The following is a 19739-nucleotide window of genomic DNA, read 5'->3' on the forward strand; positions in this document are numbered from 1 at the left end:
TTTCTTTAGAGTAGTGTATGTGTTAAACTTGACTTTTTTATATATATATAATGGAACTTTTAAAAGCTCTTCAATTTTAATGAAAGTGTGAGTCAAAAGTTCACAAGTTTGACCAGCAACAGTGGAGGAGGTGTGAGATCTGTATGCAGCTCAGATGGTCTGTTCTTTTGCATTTAGCTCTAATAATATGGATAAACACGTGTAAAACTATATATCTGCAGTTCTAGCCTCTTATTAACTGTCCTTCATTGTGAACTGAAGTTTTTTGGCATCCCTTGTTAGCACCGGGGTTCTGTCCAGGATCACGGTATTTCTTTCTCACTGAGCGCGAGTATCGTGGCTGACTGAGCATTTTTGCTGTTGACTGAAGTCTTGGGTCATCACTAACATACAAACAAAATTCACAGAGACATATAACCTACATACAGCACTACACGCGTGTGTGAATGTACTGTAAATACTCACATACACATACAAGAAGAAAATACACATGTGCCCTTGAGCTAAGCTGATGCAAGGATAGAGAGTTTTTTTTTTTTTAAATCAGTGTTTTATTTCTAGGGCTGCTGCTCTGCAGTGTCCTCATTTTCCAGCTGACTGTCAGATTCTGTCTTGGTATCCAAGAGCCAGGGTTTCCTGGAAATGGACAAGGCTAACAGCTGGATGGCCTCTGTAACATGCATTTATGCGTCTCATCTCTGTTTGTTTCTCCCTCTGAATAGATATAATTTAAGTCTCTATGTATATATTTGTGAGACACTGTTGCATATTCAGGATCCCATGGCTCAGAAATAGATCTGTTGTTTATTTATGGAATTAAAATGCATCCCATAACATGTCTCTGGGGAACCATCTGTGTTAATATTTTATTATTATGTGCATATTTGACTTAAAACATCAACCACTTATTCACAACACAGAAAATTATTTGCAAGCCTTGTATATTGGCAAATGATGTATGATTTACCTTTACAAGTGAGGGAACTTTGCTGCAGGTATGGACTATTTCTGTTATGACTTCTAGGACAGTATTTATGCTTGCTTTGTTTGATTCAGCAGTGAGTTATCTTTATTTCATGAACACTGCAAGGACCTCTGCTAGTCTTAATAGTTACCTTGTAACAATAGTTTTACTTAAATAAAACTATTGAAAGGAGAAAAAAAACACATTCATGTTTTTTCATTTCAATAAAGCAAACCTGGCAAAGTTTTCAGGTACTTCAAAATCTTGAGTAGATATTTTATCCTGGTTCTGTACTGCTAATGAATAACCAATAGTCATAATCTCGGGCTGTTTCCTTCAGCATGAGGCACCAAATGACAGAAGTTTGGAGGCTGTTGTAATGTTTCCTCTGCTTACTTTAAATTGTCCGACCTTGCAGAAAAGCACTGGTGTGCTTGTCTTTGCTGGTTGCCCTGTCTTTAGCTCCAAGAAGTGTGCTTGTGTTGTTTTTGTTTTAGTAAAGATGGACATATGAGGTACTTAAACGTACTCACCCTCATACTACAGGTGGTTACCTTTCAGAAGCCGGAGAGGACAGCAATATGCATTTTAGCCAGCTTAAAAAAAAAATAAATAAAAAAAGGGGGGGGGGGGTGAACCTTCAAATAATCTAATATTTTTTATGATTTATAAATCTGATCACCTGCTGAAGACGTTTAACATATAAAGTATCTATTCACATTCTTCAAATGATCACTGCTCATCCTTTCACATACCTTCTTTAGTTGTGAAGTTGCAGATGCAGTACCAACTTTTAACATGAGTCTAAGGGAATAAACTGTACAACATACTGAGATAAAATTTAAAAGACCCTTTTTTTGGGCAAATTTGAGACGGATTAAAACGTCTGCATTGTCATTTTTGCTGCTGTGAAAATTCTTCCAGTGCTGTTGGCATTACAAGACCTAAATGTTGTAAATTGACATTTTAATGGTTCAGATGAACATCTGGCTGTTTTAGATTAAATTTATGAACACAGATCTTTTCGTTTTGTAATTCCTGATAGAGTTGGAGAAACACACAGTAAAGTTTCTCCTTCCTACACACAGCAAAGGAGAAACAACTTGCCTTTTTCACATGAGGCCAGAATTGTTTGAATTGATCATGGCAGATCTTCAGATCTAACTAATGTTTCCTGAGAAAAAACATGAAGGACTAAAAGTACCAGCTCATTTTGTCCAAAAGATGGTCACAAAAAATGTCAGCCTTTTGACTTTTATGCTGACATAGGGTGAGATTACACCACATTTTTAGAATCAGCAAAAGTCAGCAGTGTCACTTCAGCACTCAGCCAGTGATGCTCGAGAATGTGAAGCTGTGTTGCTCCGAGCAACCATACTGCTGGAAAAGACGCCAACAGTGGCAGTATCAGCATGTCCTTTGTTCTTCTCGGCACCTGAGTCCAAATTTTCCGCCTTATGATTAGTTAATGCCAAAAGGATGTTTTGTTTTCAACATTTCATCAAGGACATGTGTAACCTGTCACCTAAGGTCATGTTTTCTATGTAAGCATGGTGGTTGAGGAGGGATGCCCTGTTGGAATGTGAGCTTGCTGGTTTGTAGAGGCATAGAAGTTTGTTAAACAGTTGAGTTCAGCAGTGTTTCTTTCGATAATAGGTCCAAGGTCAATATTTATTTTGGAAAACACCTGGAATTTCTAAGCCCATCCCAGTTTTATAGACACACCTGTTCCTTAAAGACTCATTACATAACTTTCTGACCCTAAAAGTCCATGTTCCAGATTTGTTTGATGACACATTGACATCTATCGTGTGTATTTCTGGAGCCGTTGCTGCCCAGCAGCGTCCCAAGACTGAGAAACTGCTCTACGCAACTTTTACATCCGGGTCTGCTGCGTGACGTTGCAGCAGGGTTTCCGTCACGCTAGAAAACACACTGGCTGTTATGAACACGCAAGGTCGCTGATTCAGCAAAGAAACGCGAGAAGATTAAAAGAGAGAGAGGGACAAAACAAGAGTCATTATAAGATTCGTTTGCAGGGTGGAGAGAGCTAACAGGTCTGGTAGGTAGGATGCAAGATGGATGCTGAAATAGCCGTAGGTAGGAGGCATGTGATGGGGAAAATGGCAAAAGTTCTGTAAGAAGTTGGTTGTTTTGGCAGATAGTATGATACTAAGCTGCTGTATTTTGAGAATATAAGATGGATGGCACTGATCACAGCAGCTGCCACTCAGCTGAAACTAGAAGAAATGTAATCTGTCTGTGCTGTTCTGTTGTTTGTGAAGGGGATCAGCCTTTGCTATTCTAGACAGAACAATAAGAAGGAGCAATAGGAAGAGTAACATGATGTGTCCATCTGCAACGCCCTCAAGGCCCAACTGGGTTGTAGTGGGATAAGGAGTTTGCATTGGAAGGCTTGGCCAAGTGTGTTTGGCTGTGGATCACAGCTCTTCTGATTAGAGCCAAGGCCTTGTTTCCACTGTGAGCCCTCTCTTTTGTATGCTTCAGTACAATATTGCTTGCCTGCAGCTACTAACCCCTACACACACTTGCTTGTTGTCAGTGTATGTCATCCAGGGTGGTCCAAACTTGCAGATAGAGCAGGAAAGTCTGTTCCTGAAAGTAGCCTGAAGCTATATTTTAAAACTATTTGGTACTGTGTCTAAGTGAACTTCTCATTGCACTGCTACGTTTGCGATTCCATACGTAGCCACGCTATATTTGCATTTATAATCATAAACGGTTGTCACAGACACTAAATCTTGACATCCTGACAGTTTATTCCCTAGTTGTTTACCATGTTACACATGCAACATTATCACTGCGTGCAAGGAAATGATGGAGTTTCCTGTCAGCGAGGCCCGCCTTTTTGTCTGAAAAGAGCCTGTTAGACCAAATTTGCATTGTGCATGTGAAACATTGACAGGGATTTTTCATGTCATTGCATTTTGAACCTCTGTTTTGAATCATCTCGCTGTGTCCATTTGTTTTGGAAATTCTTGTGTGGGCAATATCAAATTCACAGAGTGGGTGAGAGAATGAGAAGGATGGCAAAGAGCCTTTAGGGCATGTTTACCTTTTTAACCTTTTTTCTGTTTCTTACACTCCCCCCTCCTTCCCACCCTTCCCTTGTCTGCCAGATCTTTGCTTCCTTCTCTGCTGTGTACTTTTTCTTACTCACCCTTTACTGCTTGCTGTCTTCATTCTGATCTCCCCCAGCTCATTATTTTCATCCCTTCTTTTGAATTTGTCCAATCCTCCGTCCTTCAGTCTCTCTTTGAATCCTCAGGCCACAGATCAGCCCAGTGCTAGGAGGATGAAGGAAAGGGGTCAAGCAGTTGGGAAAAATGAAGGCTCCTGAAAGAGATGGAGGCCCCAGCTCTCATAATGATAAACAGATTGTGAAAACATGCAAATAAACAGTCAGATAGAAAGCCAACGGATGGCCTTCGAATCAACTGCAGCATATATTGTTGTTTTGTTTTTGAATTATAAAAGCTGTGAAAACACTTTAACAGAAATGGACAACAGAAACCAAAATACGTTGCCATCAGTTGCAAGTTGAGCTGGCTGCAGTCATTGTTGTTTGCATGACTGGAGCAAGCTCAATCTAAATAGCAACTATACAGTTTGCTAGCTAAGGGGAAGTTGGTGTCTTTGTAACCATTCAGTTCCAGCATACACAAGCTGCATTGCTTCACTTTTGTTTCACACAGTCTTAACAGTCAGTACTTTTTTTTCTATTTGCATCCAGATCCTGTCATTGTGAAACCTCAGGGAATTAAAAAGTAGCTCTGGCCTTGCTCATTCAAACAGTTTTCCTGTGCACATTGGTGTTTTATAGACTGATTCTCTCTTTAGAAGTGTGAAGTAAACAAATTTTACTTTTCTCCCTTACTAAACATGTTCTGTCCTCTGGTATGTGTTTTTTTTCTCAGTACTGGCATAAAGGATGCTTCAGCTGCGAAGTCTGCAAAATGACTCTAAACATGAAGAATTACAAAGGCTTCGAGAAGAGACCATATTGCAATGCGTAAGTTGTCCCTTGTTCATTTTTCTTTGTTTGTCAGTGGTCATGTCTCATGTTTTACATGCAAGGGCTTCATCCTGAATCCCAAAGACACTGTCAGCAGTGTTTAATCTGTCCACGGCCTGAAATAGGACTCTAAATGTTTGTGCAAGTGTGTGTTGCAACCCAACTATGGCCCCTCTCTCCCTCCTTTGCTGTTTATCTGTGACTACTCCAGCTCGCCCCTCAGAGAAAAAGCCTATGGTTGGTGTGGGAAAGTGCATCCCTCCATCCTCTTCTCATTAGGGAAGGGGGGGCTATCAACAAAGGAAATTCCTAAAGTTCCTCTACAGTGACAGCGGTGGACACTCTGAAACTAACTTGTCCACTCATGCTTCAGTCCATAGTCACACACTAAAGGCTCATCAGGAATCTGTGGAATCTCCCTCTCATTACGAGCAATAATTTTCTCTTCCTGAGTACGTTTGTCAGAGTTGGAGAGCGATTGTGTGTTCTGAGTGGGAATGCATTGCTTCATGTTCTGGCAAGCTCATTTGCTGAGCTGCCATCTTATTGACAGAAGTGAATCAAGAAGTCATGCTAGCGTTGTCAATGTCAGCCTCAGGGATCTCCTTGGTAAAAGTACCTGTGTAGTGTAAAAATTTGCTCTCCATGACTGAAATTGGGGAGAAGTCCAGAAGCTTGATACTTTTCCTCCACATGTTAAACATTGACCACATATTTGGCTGGCAGAGTAGCTGAAATACTGAATCAGTCACTGTTTTTGAGCAAATGTTCATGTTTAACTTTTGTTTTGTTTTTGTTTTTTTCTTTTTGGCAAGGTGTACTCCTATTAAACTAAGAAACACTAAACTCCTGATGTTTCTTTTTTCCCTTTTTAACTCAAGAGCTTCTTTCCTGCCTCTCTAGTTGGAGTTGATCCAATTTTCTCAGGAAAATTATCTTCAGTGGTGAAACTTTTAGCCTTACCAAAGGCTGCCTTGCAACCTGAGAGAACCAGATAAAAACTAAAAGATCTGATAAACAAAAATTCTTAAGAAATTCAGACTATTTTAAGATTTACCAAATAAGTTGATGTGTTTCTATAAGTCACATGCTTGTACATGCATTTCTATACTTAGCATGTATAGTATAATGCTAAGTATACCGAACATATGTGTATCTTCATTTGGAAAAACTACACATAGAGAAATATATGTATTTTTTGGTCTGTATTTATTAATATAATTTCCTTTTTGCTTTATGGAAGAATTGAATGACAAATATTTAGTGAAACAACTACAAGGGTGAGCAAATTATGACCAGTAAAGGGGGTGTGAATTACAAATGTATATAAAACCCTCTTGATAAAATCTGAATGTGCTATAATTTTTGTCCTAAAAACACACAATACAGAGACCATATAACAGAAGTAGATACATAAAAGTACCTATAGTCAGTTTTGTAATTTTATATTAGTGTTTTTTTCTTCTGTAACACACCCTCAATACCTGTGGCTTTGTAACTGTTAATATAAAGGGAACAAAGTTACAGTCTGTGCACTGCTTCCCATCAATATGACAAAGCAGCACACCTACTGTATAAAAGACTTACACAGGTGTTGTCAGCTGTTATGACTGAGCCTAAATGATACCTCTGACTTTCCAGTTGACTAACACACACTTGCTGGGTCAGCACTGCAGCGTCATGATTTGTTTTGAATGTGAGTTTTGGTGACCACAGCAGAACTGTACAGGCCTTCAGCCCAATAAATAACAAATTAGCCAGTTAAAACACTCATTTTCAGGTACTAATTTAAGATTACATTAATTTGACCATCATACTTTAAAAATGACTGAATTATTGACCAACATTATTCCAATAGAATATGTTATAATTTGAATACATTTTGATTTAGTTGGTTACCTGAGCTGGTGTCATTCAACCATAAACATTGTTCACCTACCTCTTTTCCATGTCCTGCTTCCGGTGTTCCCTTTGCATGGGAGCAAAGCCTTTCAGATCATGTTTATTTTGTCTCTTTCTGTTTGTTTAAAACAACTTGCCATAGAGTAAACTGCAGTCATTGGATGGACCTGCTGCTTCAGGGAAGGAATGCAGGCCACATTCTCCATTATCCTGTGGGATAGCTACTTTATCGTTACTCCTCTTTATTTGACCTTGATAATTGATATAGGCGTTATTTGTTTTTACAGTGTTCCCACCCTCTTCCCTGAGAGTTTCAGCCATATTTATATGATACAGTCTAAGGTTGTGGGAGACTAATCAAGGCATATAAGCAGACGGGAAAATTCTAGCTTTTTCCAAGAGACTGCGTGAGCCAATGTTGGTACACTGACTCAAAAACCCCACATTCATTTGGAAATCAGTTTGGTGTGATGAAAACGTGATGCAAATGTCTTAATTTACTGGTGTCATTTATAGTACTCATTTGGTATCCCTTCCATGTTGGAGCACGTGGGATTATGTTGTGTTGGTACGTTGTTAATAAACAGCCAGTCACGATCAAAACACCTCAGTGTGGTCTGGGTCCCTGTGCAGACTTTATTGGTAATTTCTTTATCTCTTTATTGCAAACTGACCGCTAGAGAGGTCAAGTTAGCAAAATATCAGGTGGACTCTGACCTGAGCTTCATTTACCAGCAGATTATACCAGTCAAGCACAGGAGCTACATCAGACCATCCTTGTGTTCCAAACAAATGTACCTTTTATATGTACCAGGCACTAGATATGAACACATGGTCTATTTTTTTTTTTTTTTCCCGTGACTGTAATTCCAGTTCTACATCTATCAATTATAGCCAAACAAATTTTACAACTTGCTGTACCTCAGTCAGTTCTGTAACCTCTGTTGTGTAGAATGATGTGTTCATGTAAATGAGATGTTCCTGCTGAATGATGTATTGCAACCTTTCTAGGTCTCATGGGGTCATGCGGGCCTCAACATCTCTTGGTTCCACTATGCAAACAGGCCTGTCCTCCTACACAGTAGGGAGCTTGTGTGTGTGTGTGTGTGTGTGTGTGTGTGTGTGTGTGTGTGTGTGTGTGTGTATGTATATGTGTGTGATTACATGAGTAGCCTAGTATGCCCAAAGCTGTACCTTTTCTGTTATTTTGCTCACTCCTTTAGCCTTTGTGCATGTGTCATCCTCTCTGTGTCTTTGTAGCTTGTCTCATTATACAGTCTGACACTTGGACGAGCGTTCTTGTGACTCGCACTGTCAGACATTAAAACAGGCTGCACACAGAGATGCACACCACATATAATATGCAGCCTTGTTGCATGTTTGCAGAGTATTTTACTGACCCATAACTGTAACACTGCCAAAGTAGCATGTTTTCTTTTTTTTTTTTCCTCCAGAAGCATGTTGGAAATGAAATGAACACAGATGCTGATTGTGATCATGCATGCTCATATTCCACACCCAGTGTCTCAGGCTACCAGGGGATTTTGGTTGTTGTGATGTTTCACCACAAGCCAGACACTCCCAACTCCACTTTCCCCACTTTGTTGTCAGACAAACTAAGGGGTTTAATACTGGTCATGTATGTCATATACGTATCAGCATTGTCTACATGTATTTAGGAATTTATCAAATGCAGCTGTTGTATTTTTTTTTGTTTTTTTTGTTTTTTTTAACTTTGCGACTACAAGAAGCCATTTCATTTTATTTCTGTAAGGGTCCCATGAATTCATTCATTCATTTTCTATACTGTTTAATCCAACTCTAGGTCAAAGGGGGGCTGAAACCAATCAAAGCATTAGAAGGTGAGAGGTAGGGTACATCCTGGACAGATCGCCAGTACACAAAAGGGCTAACACAGAGAGGCAACCATTCACGCTCACACTCATTCCTAGGGAGAATTGAGAGTGACCAATTCACCTGACAGGCTTATCTTTGGATGGTGGGGGCCTTTGATGTTAGACATAAATGGAAATTAAAAGCATTACTACAGACTTGATGGAACAGAACTTTTACACTCAGCACAGGCAAGAGTCACTTGTGTGTGCTGAACAAATTAGACCCTGTTATGCCCTCAATGGAACAACTCTTTATGCTTCTGTGATTGGATATCTCACATTAGATATCTTCTATTTGCATTGCTGCCCTGCCTACTGTTCACTTGGCAAAGCACTACTTCTGAATATTGCAGATAACAGCTGTTGTAGTTAAATGAGTTGTAGCAGTTGTAAAAAGGTCAATGGGAGCACAGACCTGACTTACTGATGGCGAAAGATCAGATGTTTGAATTTTTGGGCATGTTGGATCTTGAAATGTTAACCTCAGCTCTTGCTAAACTGACTCTTCGTCCATCTTGAAATTTTTTTCTTAGGATTTCCCTCAGAGTTGCTCTTACTTCTTCAATGCTTGGTGTAAAATCCATCAAACAGTTTTTTAATGTAATATCCTGTAATCACATCAGGAGAAATGCTTATAAAGTTTGTTTACCGTGTTGCCTAGGAAACTGTAAACATATTGCCTAAGTGGGTTACCCAGAGGCATGGATAGTGGTTGAAGATTTTTGAGGACATTCAGGACCCTGCGGCAGGCTGGGAACTACAGTCCATATGAGCTGTCAGATAAGCAGTTAGGGCTCTTCTCCCGCTGGAGTTGTGGCGTTTGTTTGGGCTGCCTTAAGGACCTCATTGAACTGGCTGGCATAATTACTTGTGGACCTGGGGCTGCTTTTGATTGGAAGTCTCCAGCGCATAATAACACTGGCTTATGTGATGCACATATTAACCACTGATAGTAGTTAAGTAGGTCTGTGAGGAATGATGCTTGTTGTGCTGCATGCCTGCACGGAAGCTGTTTGTTTACGCTCTCTCAAGTATGTTGATATTTGTTATATTTGTTTCAGAAAATGTCCCCTGGGTGGAAGGAAGTTGGGGATAAATGCATCTGAGGCCGTCAAAAAATGTCCAGTGTCCATTCAGAAAATGACTTGCATTCATTCTTGGCGATAGGGGGCTGCCCATGACATCATTGCATTTGCCTGCTATCCACCCCTGTGACCCCATTGCTGTGTCTGCTGCATGCTGTTCCGCTTCCTGTTATCCCGACAGAGCTGTGCCCACAAGTAGCAGAGTACTGCTAGTTTGTACTGTGCTTTGTAAGCTCATAAAGCTTTTTTTTCCACACCTGCTATGGCTCACATCCAACCTCTGGAAACCCTGAAGCTCTCTTACCCCTTGCACAGCCCCTGCCTGCACCTCCCCTTTTCAAGGCTACCTTTGCTCTCACTGACAGATTATTGTGTGATACACAGGAAATGCTTATTGTCTACAGGGCCTCCTAACTCAACCCCAGGACCACCTTGAATAACAAATGCCTCCACAATGGGGCCACAGAGTTTGCACTGCTTGATTTATGTTGTTTTCTCTTAGAAGCCAGGCCTGAGCATCACAGTGGGAGTCTGAGTTGAAGCTGGCATGCGTGCGTGTGAGTGTGTGTGTTGTTGCATTTAGCTTCACTGCTGTTGTCCATGTTTATTTTACAGACACTACCCCAAGACAAACTTCACCTGCGTGGCTGACACTCCAGAGAACCTCCGCCTCAAACAGCAGAGCAAGATGCAGAGCCAGGTAACGTGAACTGAACTCCAGATTTACCATAAAAGGAAACTTTTTGATAAACTCGCACAGTAACACTTCCTCAGTTGGATTAAAAACAATAAGTTTTTACTTGCTTGTTTTAAAACGAAGCTTTCTGTCTTTACATCGGCTTTGGGGAAATAATCACGAAGGCACTGCAGTATTAATGCCTTCATAAATAAATAGGCCCATTTATTTTAGCTTGCTGAAGACCGCAGAAAGCATGGGCTTCAGCTGATTATTGTAATTATGCTTGAGCCTGCTTCTAAGCTCATCCTGAAAAGTAATTGTTGTAAACAGGGAGATACTGTATATTTTCTTCAGAAACTGCTGCTGCTTCTTTTTGTTTGTTTGGGGTAAAAACTTTTTCCCCTATATGTGTGTGTTTTTAATCAGAACTGGGTGGATCACAGTGGTTAAAAATGGTTGCGTTTTAACATTTCACATGTTCAAGAATACCGAAGAGTCTTTATTTAAACATTACAACTTTCCTGCTGGAACAACAGTCTTATTTCACACGGCTGCTGTATATATCGCTGATTATAGCTGGAAAAATGAAGAGCTTTTCGTGATGTGCCATGTTGATGGTAATGTTGTGCATTACTGTTGCACTATTACAATTTCCATTTTGGAGTAGTACCAATTCTGATTGTATCATTTTTAATTTACTTTTTCATTTAAAAAATAAAATAGAATAAACGGTACTTATATTTGTCCAGATGATTCCCCACTGAAGTTTTTTTTTTTTTTTTTTTTTAGAGATTTGGCATTTAGAAGTTACCGGTTCACTTATTTTTATGTCTTCCTGCACTGAAGTACCATGCAAGTTGTTTTGCTTCTTGGTGCACTCGTTATAAATAATAAAAAGTGCCTTGTCTTCTGCTATAGACCTGATATTACTGCTGTATAATTTTAAACATGGCAGATTCACATATGATGACGTTCCTAGACAACCTCTGGAGCATTTCTTTTAGTGATTGTGTATAGGAAGTACAACTAAGGTAATTGTCTAATTTATAATCCCAAACAACACTATACTACAGCTGGTCCTGATGTTTGAGCTACAATCATGACAAGATCCAAATATATGCCATGATTTAAAAGTAGGGGGAAAAAAGGAAACCTCAATAACCAAAATATCCATCTTAAATGGGTCATTTGTTATTGCCTTCATAAAAACGTCCCTGATAGATGAAGAGATTTCTACCCATCCTTTAGACATTTTAACAATGCTTTTCAGCTTTAACTGCCTGCAGTTATATCAAGATGACAAATCACATCGATGGTTTGTATGAAATATTGTTCATTTTTTGTTGGCAAACCTTTGAGGCACAACCTTTAAAAGTGCTGTGAGGTTTCACTTCTCCTAATTGTATCTTGTCTCAGCTGTGTTGTTGGTATTCAAGGAACTTGTCTGTAAAGGCAATTACATCAGTAACCACAGGAAAACTGGATTTCACTAAATGGTTACAAGTGTAGTTTCAACACAGTTTCAAGTAGTTATCAGCCTCTTAAATGAAAAATTGACTAGGCACCCTGTTGCAAATCTGTACAGTAAGAAGCAGGAAAGCATGCACAGGAAAAAGCCATGTAGTAAAGGAGGGAAAGTGTTCAGGCAGGAAGCGGGGCATATCAACATTCATCGTTCCACTTAAATGTTATTGTCAAACATGACTGATAAGATTTGGGTGGGGTGGGTGTGTGTGAGAAGTAGGTTTGTAGAGTGGGGTTAGTGGTCATATGGGGAGGGGAATGACAGTGATCAAGGGACAGATGGTGTTTTTCTACATGGTCTGCGCATCTAAAACAGCCCCCCACAAACAATCATATCTGAAGAGACAGTTGTTTTCTTTATACTATAGTAAGAGTCAGATTATAACGATGATAGTATTGAGGCATGATCATGCATTATAACTGCAGTTGATGTTATACTGCAGAGAAATGAGTTCATATGAAAATAATACATGTAACAATAGAAAAAGAAAAAGACATGAGTAGATTTTTCTAAAACCACATCATACAATATACAATATATCATACAAAGTCCACTTCGGATAAATTTTTACGGCAATCATGTGCTTTTGTTTACAAAAAAAATACAAATTTAAAGGGAAGATTTTGAAATAATTTTATGTTAAATATTTTTTTAGATTCAATATTTTTCCAGTCATTTTAAATGTTCCTTTTGTTTTAAGTTAAATTTCTATTTTTAAAAAAAACAAAACAAAACAAACTGTGTGTCCAAAGGGCTTTTGAATCATCGGCAAAAAGTTAATTGTGCTTACAGAAAACAGTGATCGTCACCATCACTGCTGTGTTGCTACGGGAACCCTATTGCTATGGTAGCAGGGTAGAGGTTTGTCACACCTCATTACAAGTCTTTGCGGGGGGAGACAGAAACAAGACACAGAAAGAGGGAAATAAAGAACCTGAAGAGAGCCCATTGGGGAGGAGGACGGGGAAAGCAATGAGCCACACGTGAACTGGGTGGGGGGATGAATGGGACAGGAAGGCACCATCACAGAAAAATGGTGAGGAGTGCAGCGTGAAAGAGGAAGAGATAAAAGTGAAATCCCCAGAGAGGGAAGGCTAGAGGAATGCCAATGTAAGCGGGGAGAAAGATTATAATATGGGGACGCTTTAGCTCCACGGGATGATTGTCTGTTGATGTTAAAAGCAGTAAAATATGAATGAATGAGAAAGAAGCTTTGAGAGGAAGGATTGTGGGAGGGGAAAGAAAACAGGATCATGATTGGTGGAGAGGAAGCTGTGGCATAGACCCTGAAAGACAAAGGAGATGTGCTTTAGAAATGGGAAAAAAACGGGGCGGGGGGGGGGGTGATGTCTTGACTGAGAAGACTAATAATAAAGGGCAAAGATGAGTCGCAGCCATGGTAATCTTGATGACTTGTCTTCTTTAGAGCACTCATGACCTGTGTGTAATTTTACAGGGAACGCGGATCAGCTGTATTTTATCGCTGAACGTCACACCAGGGTGATAACTGATACGGGCGTATCACAGTGCATCACACATACACTCATTTAGTCAGCTATGAATCACGACCATGTCATCTCATCACAGGACCTCAGTAGATGAGAGGAGGATGGGTCAGCACTCTGTTTAGCGGTGTCGGACATCATTTAGACTCCTGGAAGGAGAAAATGCAGGGTTGAAGCTTTGTTTTCTGTCAGTGGACTGTGCAGTCCTGGAGCTCAGCAGAAAACTATCAGTCACCATGGAAGCAGGCGGGAGCGAGGGTGTGGTGTGAGGAGGTGGACTTGAAACATCTTTGCAGGTGGCAAGTGCATCAGATGAGGAAGAGATGGTGTGCGTTGCTTTCAGTTTATTTTTAAAAAATAACACCTGTAAACGTCTTACTGTTTCAGTTTTGTGAAGTGGTTTTAAGTCCTCATGATGAGCCATAGGGCAGCAGTGTGGTGGAGTTCCTTCCATTTTAGATTTGGATATCGATGTATTGTTTGGGCTGGACACTTCCTCCTTTGCTCTTGGGGTCAGACTGGGGTGGTATTACTGGAAACACACAAACTCTCTTCTTCACTCACCACCTCTCGTTTTGACCTTATATGGTTTCAAGCACGCCCTGTATGTAAGGCTTTCATTTCTAACCAAACAGGAAGTTAACATCACAAAGCGATTATACACAGGACCCACCTTACTTTGTTAGCATAAATAATAAGGAAAAAGGGAAATAAAACTTATTTTAAGTACACTTACTGATTAAAAAAAGAAAAAAAATTTTCAGCAGCAAAGCTTCATGCTTTAAATATCCAAACTGAATTTCTGCTTTTTAATGGAAAATGAGTCAAATACAATTCTAGAAAACTGTAGTAGTGTGTCAGGTTTCATCAAACATGAGCAAAGATTTAATGTAATTTCTAACTAAAAATGAAAAACATTTGCAGTGTTCATTTCAATAGATTCAACAGTGTTTTCATTCTGGATCATTTATGGATGTTGAGCTGTAAAAGAACCCCAGTAAAACCATTTTCCTGCTGCTATAAAAGTATTTTATTACCTCAATTAAAACCAGGAATGACATTTTGCTAAACCCTAGAGCAAGTTGGAAAACATGAAGAGCATTGCATTATTTCTTTCTGGGTTCTGTTGTCAACTCTTCATGTTGAAAGAATTTAGGTCAAAGCATCTTTATAAGATAACTTGCTCTTCACTTGTTGGATTTAGCTTGTTGACTCTTCCTCACACACATAAGCTGAATGTGTAATTGTTTTCAATACTGCTGTGTCATTGTTGCACGTTTCAACCTTCTGCAGGTTCTCTACAGGGAGGATTTTGAGAAGAATAAAGGAAAAGGTTTCAGCGTGGTCGCAGACACGCCGGAGATGCAGAGAATTAAGAAAACACAAGACCAAATCAGCAATGTAAGTATCAGCAGCACAGTTAGACAAATGGTTAGTAAATGAAAAGCAGGCCACTCATTTGGATCTCTTCTCCTTTTGTTTTCTTTCTCATGGGCCTGTTTGAAGCCAGTCTGCTCTGAATTGATTAGTTTTTCTACACTGCCGTGATCTCCTTGCCAATACTGCAAGGATTTGAGTTGTGGAGGATAAATGTTGCAGGCATTGTATGCTGGGAAGCCTCCGTAATTCCTTAACAATAACTGATTTCACAGCGTGAAACTAACTCTTTGTCTCTATTAATAACATTGTTTTAACAACTTGATTAAAAAAAAAAAAAAAAAAAAAATTGTCGAAACTGTCAGAGCAAGGGAGATTTATTTATTGAAGAATTTATTCATTTCTAATATTTCCTGGTTGCTTTTCTCCCAAAACCTCTGAGAGCATCAGCAGATTAAGATCTTAAGCTATTGTAGTGTCTTTTATCTTCTGTCATTTATTTCTTGCTTGTAATGAAATTCTCAAGTCATTCTCCACAGGAGATCATTTCCTTTCACCTCCACGTTGCTCTCCCTTTGCTCCACTAATTGATTTGCCATCTTTCTGTAAATACAGCACAGCCGTGTAGAAGTACACTCTGTGACTACCTTTGTCTTTGGTCTTAAATTCCTCTGTGCAGGTTTTATTTGCTTGTGGAACACCCTCATACACAAAAAACACATGATGATACATAACCAGCTCTGCACCGGCCTCACTAATGGCATAATTAGTGTGGAGGGTGATGGATAATTACTGCTTTCATGCAATGAAAGGTCTTGCATGTCTGAGATCAAGGAAATGTTTAAGGCAGAAAAAGAGGACACATATATACATGTACTTATTTATGGATACACACACACAAACCACAGCCATGTAACAAGGGCACCATAGCAGAGGTTGTGCTCTGAATTTTTTTTTTAGTTACAACTGATAAAACATCTGCTTGCAATCAGTGCATCGTTGTCAGCCAATCATAGGGACAGCGCTCCACGTGTGTGCTGATTTTTCTTTTTTCTGTATTTCCTCTCCTGGACTCTGAGAGTCTAGGCTCGACTTGCGCTTTATTCCTGTTCTATCACCTTTTATTTTCTGTCACTGTCGTCTTTTTCAGCAGCAAAGATTCATTTAGGTCGGGGTCAGCAGCAGCTAGGGCACTTCCTGTAAAATCCACTCACACACGCACCATCTGTTCAACTTCAAACCCTCAAAATAAACTAAAATAATCTCCCGCACACACACTCACTCAGCATATTGCACTTGAGAATAGCCACTGTGTTCTCGCAGGGACTTGCTTCACTGTCCTTGCATAAACACTCTGTGATCCCATCCAGTTCGTGAATACACTCCCCGCTAAAGCCGCCAAGACAGTGGGCTCTTTGAGCTTGTGTGGAAGTGGGGACAGAGTCAGGGTTGTAAATCTTGAGCAAAGCACTGTGAATCAGTCTGGTATCTGGGTGGTAATGTGGGGAGGGGGTTGTCATTTAGTGCAGTCATAGAGTAGTCACTTAGTTTAATTTGTGTGACCAGTTTTGTGTAAAATGCTGCTTGTGTCACACTGTTTGCAAATGTTTTAGGCTGATGACATTTACCTGAAATTGTAGCTCTGGAGACCTTTTTGTCCAGTTACATGTGTGCATCTTTCCCATTTAAAAGGCTCCCAGGAAATTACTTTTACACCTGATATGGTAGTTTGTGTGTTGTAAGTTACATGTGGTTTGTTTACTCCACTTCTCTTGTTTCCTGCTGAATCTTGCTGCCTCATTCTTGCCCTGAATTTTAAGCTTAGTTCCCTCCCCCCTTTTTCCTCACCTGTGTTTTTGTGATGTGTCAACGATGGTTGCTATGCAACTCTGAGCTCACAATACTTCCGACTGTTCAGATGTCTTTTCCTCTTAGCTTCAAGTCGCTTCCCAAGCCCTGGCTGCACGTAACCCGCCCCACCTATCAACAGAGACTGGAGAGCATGTGGGAGACCCCTGGTGGACAGAAAATTAACTACATGAAGTGGCTACTTCCTGGAAAGAAAACTTCACATGAGCCCTTTGACCTTACACAGTTTATGCTTTTGTGTTTCAGATTAAATACCATGAGGAGTTTGAGAAGAGGAAGATGGGAGGAGAGGGCCCACAACACCAACCAAGCAGCCCAAACCCAGGTATTTAATCCCTCCTATATTCACACACATTAAATACTTAGAAACTTGAAGTGCATCCAGTTTGGAGAATAATCAACTGGCTGAGTAGTTTTAGTAATTGTAAAATAGTAGAAATAGTTGTGAAATGAGCAGAAATGTAGTTGTTAGGGAGGCTTGAAGCTTCTTGACTTGTCTGTGCTACAGGCTATAGGATTCCTGGTCACACCTCCTAAGCATTTTGGTTAGAACTTGTTCACTGCTCTCCCCTGCTATTTAGCTTTAAATCACTGCATTACTGAAGAAATGACTTCATGAGTGTGGTGTCCCATATCATGAGTAAATTATTTGATCTCTTTTATTACTCAAGCCAACTATCATTGCTCAAGCTCAAACTCAGCAGCTTTGAGGCAAACGGTCTCTACAAACATGTGTAAACCTCACTTACAGCTGAGTGTCATCTCAGTTCCTGACATGATGGTGTTGTGAAGTTGAACTAAACAAATAAAGCTGAAATGAATTGAAATGGCAAATGTTCCAACACAGCAGAAAGAGTGAACTTGTAGATATTTTACTTGCCTAATTTGCAAATCAAGCATGTGGGGAAAATGAAGAAGAGACAGAGGGTTATTGTTTCAAAGGTTGTGCAACATGCAGCCATAGGCATTGCGTGCATGTCTCGACTTGCCATAATTTTCAAATCTTTGTAGGAAGAACCGGTGCAAACATACAGGCAGGAGGTAATGCAATATAATGTAACAATTTGCTCTCTGTATTGATAAGTAAAGGCTGGATTAAGTGGAAATGTGTGGAGTTTTTTGTCACATAACAGAAAAATATGTATTTTAACTACTCTGTCAATCATAAATGATGAATGAGAAAATGAGCAGTACTCTGCTATAAAATGCTGGGTGCATGTCTGCACAAGACCCTGAGTGACAGACCTCAAGTCTATTTTAATGAAAAAACAGGACAAACGAAGCAGAATTAACTCTTTTAAAAAAATTTTACTTAGATATTAAATATCAAACACACAGCAGATATTACGTGTTTTCAAAGTCGTCAGCATTATCAAATGGGGATGCTTGTATTCCCATTTGGGTGGGAGGGTTGCACATCATGTTCTAGGATCACTCGTCTCCAAGAATTGAGATTGGTTATGATATTTATGCATTTTCTAAGCAGTACATTCCAGATAAAGCATCAAGGATGAAGAGTCGGGAGAGTTTGCTTGAATTGTTGGAAATTTTGCATCCAACTCTACTTTACAGAATACTGGGTTCATCCTATTTTACAAACAAGGAAAAATTCCTGGTGAATATCATCATCTGACGGCAGATCAAGCCTGATGCAGAAAAGTTCCTCTTCTACCTGATCGGTCACTGAAACCCTCGCGGATTGGTTCTAGCGCCATGCGACAGTGACAAAAGTTGGACATTTTTCAAGTTGCGACGCCGTCCCCCATGTGCAGATCTATGTGAAGAAGGGCAAAATTTTACATGCACAATGTCGACTGTCGCTTGGCTGGAGGAGGGCAGCTGATTTCACCTCATCACACAACTTCCATACAGAGCAGATAGAGTAGAAACAAGCCCTTTGTGGCGAGCATGTCCTGCAGACAGCAGACATGCACCAGTACAGCGAGAGCACGACATCAGAGGAGCGAGATACTTAATCTGGTGGTGACAGTGGACCCACCTGTCTCTGATCAAAGTTGGCAGAAGTACCAGGTGACTTTTAACCTGGTTTTAGGAGTAATTTGAGCTCTCTATCACTGCAGCTCTGCACAAGTTTAATGCCCAATAGTTATTTCTGAAGCTCGGTTCGCCCAGCAGGAGAACGTTTCGCAGTTGGAGAATCACTCTGCTCTTATATTACTGCTTGTGTGTACCGAGGTCTGCAGCAGTGCTGCATTTCAGCCTCAATTTTGCCTTTTTTTCATAGTTTTTTTTGTATAGTTTCATAGACTGTAGTAGACTAGAATAGGTCTACTAGTTGTAGCATCTTATAAAGACACATCGTGGTGAAGGGAGAACAGTTAGCTTGCTGGTTGCTTGTCGGGAGCTAATGCATCACAGCAGGCTTGTTTTTCATGTTTCAGCCTCAGGGTGGGTCTGCTTTAGTTTGCTTTATATAAACAATCCCATTGCTTTGTGGATTTATGATTTTTATACCTGCTGATGGGAAAAACAGCCTAATAATCTCACTCCGCATTTCAGTAAAACACAATCTGTTGCTTCTTTACAGATTTTCAGCAGCTACTGTCTTCCACATACAACTTGTCCATGAAAATTAGCTTTACGCTGACTTTAAAGAAGCTTGCCACTTCAGTAAATTTCTGCTTATTTCCCAGTGGGTTCCATGTCTTAGATCCGATTTTTAAGGAAACTGTGTTTGTAGCTCATTAATTTGGCCTCTTTTCCATTTATCAGGAGCTTACCAGCAGCCTGCAGCCTCCCAGAACTACCACTATGAGCCTGCTCCTGAACCAGTGCGCCAGGCGGCTGCTGCCCCACCTCCCAGCTCTGGAGTAAGTCCTGTGCCGTGAAGACTGTTTAATTATGAGAAAAATCAATCCTGCATTTTAACAGTAATATCTAC

At 40.0% G+C, this 19739-nt stretch overlaps 1 protein-coding gene across 1 annotated transcript in view; it reads left to right on the forward strand.

Moving 5' to 3' along the window:
* Window positions 1-19739, forward strand: part of lasp1 (LIM and SH3 protein 1) — a 28156-nt gene that overhangs the window by 5123 nt on the left and 3294 nt on the right. Inside the window, exons 2-6 of the mRNA XM_079252240.1 lie at window positions 4903-4997; window positions 10498-10582; window positions 14885-14992; window positions 17084-17162; window positions 19571-19668. Of these exons, the coding sequence (XP_079108366.1) occupies window positions 4903-4997; window positions 10498-10582; window positions 14885-14992; window positions 17084-17162; window positions 19571-19668 (465 nt within the window). The remainder of the gene's footprint in view (window positions 1-4902; window positions 4998-10497; window positions 10583-14884; window positions 14993-17083; window positions 17163-19570; window positions 19669-19739) is intronic.

This window comes from Telmatherina bonti (assembly GCF_933228915.1).
Source record: "Telmatherina bonti genome assembly, chromosome: 14".
In the NCBI taxonomy this organism is placed as follows: Eukaryota; Metazoa; Chordata; class Actinopteri; order Atheriniformes; family Telmatherinidae; genus Telmatherina; species Telmatherina bonti.